The sequence below is a fragment of the Beta vulgaris genome, chromosome 5, assembly GCF_026745355.1.
Source record: "Beta vulgaris subsp. vulgaris cultivar EL10 chromosome 5, EL10.2, whole genome shotgun sequence".
Lineage (NCBI taxonomy): Eukaryota > Viridiplantae > Streptophyta > Magnoliopsida > Caryophyllales > Amaranthaceae > Beta > Beta vulgaris.
Genome location: NC_079206.1, coordinates 11,189,455 through 11,198,328, shown reverse-complemented (window position 1 = coordinate 11,198,328; position 8,874 = coordinate 11,189,455). Strand labels below are relative to the sequence as shown.

Below are 8,874 nucleotides of genomic sequence, written 5' to 3'. Positions count from 1 at the left end.
GACTAATGTGTGTTTCATGATTTCATTTTTCAGATCTGTGTGAAGAAAAAAAATGATTTCATTTTTCAGCACTGGAAATTACATTTGCATGACGAACTGATCATGAATTTGGTACGCAACAAACAACTTCATGGGTTGGGTTTTAAACAAGAAAGGTCTACATCAGTTGGGAAATGTAATTTTCATTTTAGTTACTGCAATACGTTCCATGAATATTTTTTTTTTTTCGCAGGTCCATGAATAGTAGTTAAAACAATTGATAAATCTAACAACTTTAAAACTGCTAAATATATATAGATGACAAAAAATTAAGAGAGAACGTTAAGAAAGAATGAGTAAAATGTTGATATATGGGAATGGCCAATGGGATGAAGACTCAGAATAAGTCTAATTTATGCGAGCATAATGATCCAGACTTTGATATTTTACTATGATGGAAGGATAAATTAAGACATGTCCATCCTTCAACTCATGATCTAGGATGTACTTGTTATACCGGTTTCTACTGTTGCTTTAAAGTCTGCATTTAGCACCGGAAGACGTGTGCCATGATTCATTTCATACCTCTTTGACACTAAGAATGGTGGAGGCACTTATTTGTTCTCAAAATTGGCTTCGTACTTCTCATGAGACTCTTGTGATAGAGGATAGTTTGTTTTAACTGGAGAATATGGAAAATGGTTAGTTTGATATCAATTAGTTATTCCACATTATCATTACATTTGTAATTTTTTTAGTCAATGCCTATTTTTTCCCTTGATTGATAATATTTTTGTATGTATGAAAGATTTGACATAGGGGCAACCAACAATTGATATGGATGAATCATTATATAGTTTTGCATGATGTATTTATGAGCTATTCAGGATAGTTGTGAAACTTTTAAGACCTTTAATTTGTTAGCTTTTGTTGTCGTGTGGGGATCTTGGACATGTTTAATCTTCTTATGTATTATTTGAGTTTGATTTTGCAACTTGAAAGTTTATAAACTTATTAGCTAGAAGCTAAGATGTACTAGCTAGTTAATGTGGATGTTATTGGATGTTTAACCTTCCTAGTTACTCCTTCCGTCTCATAATATAGTGCTTGTTTCTTTTTTACATGGTCTCCAAGACGTAACTTTGACCTTTAATATCTTCAATTTCGTATGAATAAAAAATATAAAAGTTGATATTATGAAACTATACATTGAGACGAATCTAACAAGATCCCACATGAATGTGTTTTTTTTATATACAAATGAGAATATTCGGTCAAATATTTTAAAATTTGACCCACCAAAAATGAAGTAGGCACTATATTATGGGGCGGAGGGAGTAGTATTTATTAGTTTGGATATATTGTTTATTGATTAGAAATTAGGTGGTTAGTTAGCAAAAACAATGAACTAAATAATGGGAAAAGTAGCTAAAAGACTTAGTTTTCGTGAGGAATGAAAAAAAAAAGGATCGCATTATTCGAAATGAACACCTCTAGTCTAATATGTACTATCATACCTATCCATTCAACATACTAATCTTTAGTATGTAGGCCTAAAAAGTCCACTACATATGTCCAATGTCTACTAAATCATTCTTTTTTCAGATGTGTATTTTTTTAGGGGGGAGAGATAACTAGGCCAAGTCCTTGGAATAGAGGAGTAAGAGGAAAGCCTTCCCAAAATGATTTTGGTGAAATTTTGACCTCTAGCCTTTCGGCTAAATTAAATTCAGAGAGTTAGCCAGCTAAACTAGCTTCCTATCTCATGTGTATCTTTTAAATGGTTCCCTAGTCCAATATCATCGTAGTTGACCTACTTATCAATATTCCGTGTATATTTAATATTTAACCTATTTTCTTTATCAAACTATGTTTCTTCTCGATTGTTTGAGTCATTAGATTCATATCTTTGTATTGTAGTGTTAGACTTATAAAACACTATAAGACGGGTTGTGGATTATAGTTGGAGCTTAGTTAGAAAAATAGTCGACTACCCCTCAAAAAAGAAAAATAGTCGACTACTTTTGCGAAATTAAGGTTAGAAAGAATAGGAACTCGAATGCAAGAGAACCTTTTAATAGGAAAGTTATTATCTCAATATAAGAAGAGAAATCTTGACTCGCTCGTGATTTTGCCACTTCACCGCAATATATGAACACCCTAGTTACAATCTATTGTATGCACTCTCTCGCAAATTCCACCAAGAACTCCAGTGATTCCTCAATCAAATTGCTTCTCTTTATTTCTCAACACTCACGACTTAACTCTGTTCTCCCCAGCTTATTTTCAGTTCAGTTCAGTTCAGTTCAACTCCAATCAGTTCAGTTCAGTTCAGCTCCATTCTTTTATAACCATTTTGTTAAATATTATTATTATGTTGGTATAATTTATTTTACTAATTACTCTTATTATTATTATTATTTCTTATTTTCATATCATTACTATTAAGTATTATTATTATTATTATTATTATTATTATTATTATTATTATTATTACTATTATTATTATTATTATTATTATTATTATTATTATTATTATTATTGTTGTTGTTGTTGTTGTTGTTGTTGTTGTTGTTATTTCTATATATTATTTTGTTTATTATAGCTTTACTCATTATTATTACTATTAGGAGGAACATGGTTTAGGTCAAAGCACAAATAAACCCACGTTTTTTAGCCCATAAACCAATCAAATCGCGTCAAGACGGTTTATGATGTAATTTTCGCGGTCCAACCCAGTCATTATTTTTATTACTAAATATTATTATATTATTAAATCTAATTATTAAAATAGTAATATTAATTTACTTCTTAGATATTATTGTTATTATATATCATCATCAAGAATTAATATATTAATACAAATAATATACAATAATTATTATTAATTATCATTAATTATTATTATTATTATTATTAATCTATGATTATTAATATTATTTATTTATAACTATCATTTAAAAATATCCAAAATACTATTGTTATTATTATTATTCATTATTATTACTCATCATCATAATTATTATTTAATATTCATATTATTATTGTTTAAATATTATTTATATATTTATTACAATCAATTTAATTCAATTTAAATTAATTCAATTCAATTCGGTTCAGTTCAGCTTCAATCGGTTCAGTTCAGCTCCAATCAGTTCAGTTCAGTTCAACTGCTTTATGCCGAAGAGAACAGGCCCTAAGTCACTCAAGAGTTTCTATAATTCTTTTCCCAACTTACAGTTGATCTTTGAATGAATAGAAAAACTAGTGTTTAAGAAGCTAAGTATAAATTAAAATTAGCAATTGATTAAGAACTTATGATTTAAGAAAATCTTTTAGCTCAAAATATTTTTGTGGATCAGTTGTTATTTATTTGGTAGTATTATTACTCCTTTATAAAGGAAGATTCCTTGGAAAGCTTCTCCATGATTCTCTCCACTAATTGTCATCATGCCTAAAGTTAATGCATGATCAGTTAGCTTGTTGAGAAACTTGAAAAACACTTAGGCTATGTTCAATTCACTTTATTTTTGCTTGTTTCAGATCTAATCAGATCAGATCAGATCTTAATTATATTTAAAAATCATTATACTATTAAATATCTTTCATTACATATTAGTAAAATTACAATAATTGAATATTAATAAAGTACTCATTGAGACGAATCAAACAAGACCCCACATGACTATATTTTTTCTTATATATTGAGAAAAATCTAAAAGATAAGATCTTGTAATCAGATCAGATCTGATCAAATCAAATCAGATCAGAAAAAATAATTTCAGATCAGATAAGTTCAGATCAGAAAATTTCAGGTGAACTAAACATAGCCTTACCCGATAATCACAGTTTTCACCCAAAACCAACGATATTTCTCCAAGTAAACTTAGGAAATGTGACTAAAAAGATACATTGGAGAATAATCGAATATTAATATCCAAAAATATTTTTCGCAAATAATTTCTGAAAAATTAACTCGATAAAATTTGTTATTCTTAATTGTAGGCTTGGCATAGTTTTATTGCCTACGCAGGATGAACACAGAATTGACTATCTCATAAACCTAACTGGATATTGAAATTATAGGGAAAACTTAGGGACTTATTCAATGTAGATTTTCCAGTCACGACTTCATAATTGGTCAACAAACCAAAAATAGAGTTCGGGGATGAGGGTATAAATATGATCAGGAATCAAATTTGCACATTGTTAGCCTCTGCTTAGTGTGAACCATGTTTAGTTTAATGCAAATAATTAATTTCAACACACTAAAAAGGTTAATCCATATCAATTCATTGAGCACCTAAATAATTAAATTTTTCATGACATGTTTATTAAGCAATCAAATTACAAGGTTCCTAGATCTATTGTCTAAATTATCTAATTAGGCATTAGAACATTTATTTAGGTCTTGTAATTAGAAATAATAACCATGTGTGAGGATGAGATCAATAAGCATGGATATGAATAATTTAATATATAGAAAAAACAATATAGAGAAGACAAATTATAATATACAAAAAGCATGAATTGTTTGACAATCTACATCATAAAAATTAGATTGTTGGTATTATAAGAAATAAATTGGATTTGACCATTAGGACGTATTTATTGTCGCTTGGGTCTTGAATAACGATCAATAGGAGGAGCAATCTTAAAACTTCAATGGAGATTGAATGGAAATTTAAGTGTTTAGGAATATGTGTTTGAAGTATTTAAGAGATTTTTTGAGAGGTATTTCACTAGTGGAAAAAACATTATATGTCACTTAGTAACATATGCGGTTTTAGTAAAACCGCATCCGAAAATCAACTAAAAAATGTGAGGGAAATTTGGCAAACAAAATCTGATGCGGTCCTTAAAAAACCGCATCATATTTTAAATCGGATGCGATTTTTCATGAGCCTGATGCGGATCATGGGACTGCATCCGAAAATCGTTCCATTAAAGCCCAAAATAAAGGCCAAGTCCTTTTAATGATCGCCTAAACCTAATTTCATTATTCACACGCCCAAAATTTCAAACGCATCTCTCCTCTCTCTCCTCTCTCTTCCTGTCAACCCCTCTCGTCCTATTCAACCACCAGTTAACTAACCCAACCCCTCTCCTCATCCTCCACTAAACCCCTTCACCACCAGAGGAAAAGGCGACGAAAGAAGACGAAAAGGCGACGAGACGACAAGACGAAGAAAGAAGACGAAGAAGGGATTAAGAAGACGAAACATCGAATAGACTAAGAAAAAGGACGAAGAAGAAGAAGTAAAAGACTTGTGTTTGATTTAGGGTTTGTACAATTAGTTTAATTTTTTGTCAATTTTTTCGCTTTTTATTTCTTTTGGATTTAATTGTTTTTTTGGATGTAATTTTTTGTCCTTTTTATTTCGGATTTTGCAGTTTATAAGTTTTAATTTGATCTGTTATTACTTTGGATTTCCTTGCATTGGTTTCGTTTTTTGAGTTATGAATTTCCTTTTTTTTGTTGGTTACTACTTCGAATTTCATTAGTTGATTTCGTTTAGGTTTGATTTTGCTGGTTTATTTGGTTTCGAATTTTGTTTACGTAAATTTGTGTTGGTATTTTTATTGTTTTGGAAATTTTTTTGTATTTTTATTATTTTTTTGTAATTATAATGAAATGTAATTGTTATTTCTGTTAATTTTTGTTTTGTTGATTTATATATGTAAATCACTCTGCTAATTTATAGTTTTGTTATTTACTAATTTTGTATATTCAGATTTCTCTACATATATCGTTATTCATATTTAGTTTTGGTTTTTGGTTTAGGTTTAGTAGCCCCTTTTTTATTTTCCACCCCTCGCAATCTGATGCGGTCATGTGGAAAACGGCATCATATTCCACTATTCTGATGCGGTTTTCAACGGCATCAGATTTTTTTAGTTAGCTGATGCGGGCCCGTCTGATGCGGACCAAAACCGCATTTGTAAGCACGGTTTTGACCGTATCAGATTGGTTTTTTCCACTAGTGTTTGCAGATGAAAGTTTTCTGCTAAAACGAATATAACGAGGTCTATTTGTAGGGAAAATCATAAAAACGGAATAAATCCGCTTTGCGGGGAACACATCGATTTTTACTTGAGTTTTGCTAACTGTCTCAATGTCAAGGGTGCTCACTGTAACGCGCGAGACGCGTCAGAATACGCATCGCGCAGCCGTGCATAAATGATCAGCTTTTATTTGTTATCCAAAATTAAAAGATTATTTCTATCTTGCAATAAATAATATTATTTGAATTCGAAATCTCTTAGACAAAGAAGAAAAATCTGATTTTTTTATAATATATTTTAATTTAAAATATTCATCAAAAATACAATTAATTATCATGAATAATTAATTGGGGTTTTTAATCTGGGCATGGAATGAATAAATTGACTCTAGGTTCCTAAAACGATTTTGGGCTTAGCTATTTGGATTGCTCTCCTTTTGACCATACCAATTAGTATGACTATATGTTTCATCATTGGACACTAGATTAGAGAGACACGATTATGTATCTGCACTAATTATTCCTCATTTTCCATAATACTTCACTTAAGAAATTAAAACACCTACATTAATCCTATATATATATATATATATATATATATATATATATATATATATATATATATATATATATCGGTTTTTTCACCATATACCCCTGACAAATTTTTTTTTGCACCATATACCCTTTCAAGTTTCCAAATTCACCATATACCCCTCACCTACTGTACAATAGCATTAATTGCCCTTTTTGTTAATAGATGTTAACTCGCCGTTAGTGTTTTATTACAACTTTGCCATTAAGTTTGAGCGTCATTATGTTGGGAGTTGGAGGATGACAGTTGACAAGAAAAACCACTCCCCTTCATCTCTTTCTTCTCTAACTCTCTGTTTTACTAGAGCTTAGGCATCCATGGAAACCTAAATCCTCTTAACCACTTAGCGAAATTTGAGCACTAGTTTGTGCGCACTTGTGCGAGGTTCATCCCTGCACAAAAATTTCTTCTTGGGTCTTCTTGAGGAGAGAAAGAACGCGGATTTTCTCAGTTGCGAAAGTTGGTTTGAAGTTCAAAATTTTCGAGGCTTCTACTTTTCGTTCTAAGTAAGTTCTTTATCCCTTTGTATGTGTTGTTGAACATTGTTGTTTTTGTAATTTTTCTGGTTAGGGTTTAATCAGTTTTAAGGTTTGTTTGTTGCGGTTTTTATTACAAGTATTTCCTTACTTAATCATAGCAAAACTTTGCATTTTTTTCCCTTTTTTTGTCCTTTCATTCAAATGTTTTTTGCTTATGTATGTTCGAAATTTGTTGGTGTTGTTGTTTTGGCTAGGATGGGTTCTGTGTGGTTGCTTTTGCATTATAACAGTAAGGATTTTGATGTGAGGGTTGAAGACACTGACTTGTGTCATTTGATGGGGTTGTATGAGGATGTAAAGGAGGAGTCAGCTAAGCAGGATGTGTATCTCCCTAAGGCATTTAGGTTAGTTGTCCATAATCCTAGGACTAATAGGAAAATGGAGATTGAGAGTGATAAGGACTTGGAGAGGGTTTGGTCTTTTGGTAGGGTCACAGACACCATTGAGATATGGGTGGAGGAAACAAACAATCCTAGGATAGTATTTAGGGCATATGTTCAATTAAGGGAACAAACTGAGAAGGAAAAACTGGAGAATATAAGGAGAGTTCAAGAGATTTTAAGGAAAGAACAGGAAGAGGAAGAAAGGAGGCAAGCAAAGGAAGAGAGAAAAAGGAAAGAAGAGGATGAGGAGAGGGAAGCTCATGAGGCAAGAAGTTTCTGTGTTGCTATTGAGGTTTCCATCCTTTCTGTGGATGATGTGAAGATATGTAAGTATATGAGGGTGTTTGAAACTGAGGGGGCTGATGAATGTTGTCCTGGTCCATCTCAGCCCACTGCCTCACCTAGTGTACAACCTACAGCACCACCTACACCAACCAAACAACCTACACCACCAACACCTTCACCTAGCAAACAACATACACCACCCCATTCACCACCTAGAGCTCAAACACCACCTCCTTCACCTCCTAGAGAACCAATACCCCCTCCTTCACCTCCTAGAGAACCAACACCCCCTCCTTCTCTTCCCACAGAAAAAACACACACTCCTTCCCCTCCTAGAGAACCAACACCCCCTCCTTCACCTGCAACAGAAAAAACACTGCCTCCTCAGTCACAAACCCCCTCCAAGAAAATTAGAAGGGTTAAAACCACCCCAGTTAGGAGACCTAGAACTAGGAACCAAACTCAAAGCCCCGTCTCAAACACAGAGGAGTCTCCTTTACCACCTCACATGCCTGAACATAACAATCCAATTTCTGCAAAACCAAAAAAAAGCACCTAGGTCCAGACCTGAGGGCTTTAGGGTACCCAAAAGCACAGCCAAGAGATTTGGGACCTATGTGTCTAAGAAGAGGAGTAGTGGAAGGGAGGGTACAGGGAGGAAGAACAAGCTTCCAGTCACAGTAGTTGATGAGGAGAGTGATGATTTGGAGAGTGATGATTCAACTGATGGGACCTACTGTGAGTCAGGTGAGGGAGAGATGGTGATGATGATGAACTATGGATGAGTGAGTTTGTAGTTGAGGAAGATGAGATTGAAGCTGATGACTCTTGCATTGACAAGACATTTGAGGATTGTCTTGATGGTAGTTCTTCAATGGATAGAGTTTACCAAAATGGAAAGGTATGGGTTGACTCCACCTTTGGGCACATTAAGCTAGAACAGTGGTTGATATTTCCAACCAAAGCACAGTTTTTGGAAGTTCTAAGAGATTATTGCATCCAAGAGGGGTTTGCAATAATAGTGGACAAGGCTGACACAAAGAGGTTCACTGCCTCTTGTTCTATGGATGGATGCAGTTTGAGGATACATG

The 8,874-nt window shown here is 32.8% G+C and overlaps 1 protein-coding gene across 1 annotated transcript; it reads left to right on the top strand.

Moving 5' to 3' along the window:
• Positions 1-7,310: 7,310 nt before the first annotated feature.
• LOC130591338 (vegetative cell wall protein gp1-like) lies at positions 7,311-8,342 on the top strand. The gene has a single exon (XM_057394613.1). The coding sequence runs from the start codon at positions 7,311-7,313 to the stop codon at positions 8,340-8,342; it is 1,032 nt and encodes a 343-aa protein (XP_057250596.1).
• The last annotated feature ends 532 nt before the right edge of the window (positions 8,343-8,874 follow it).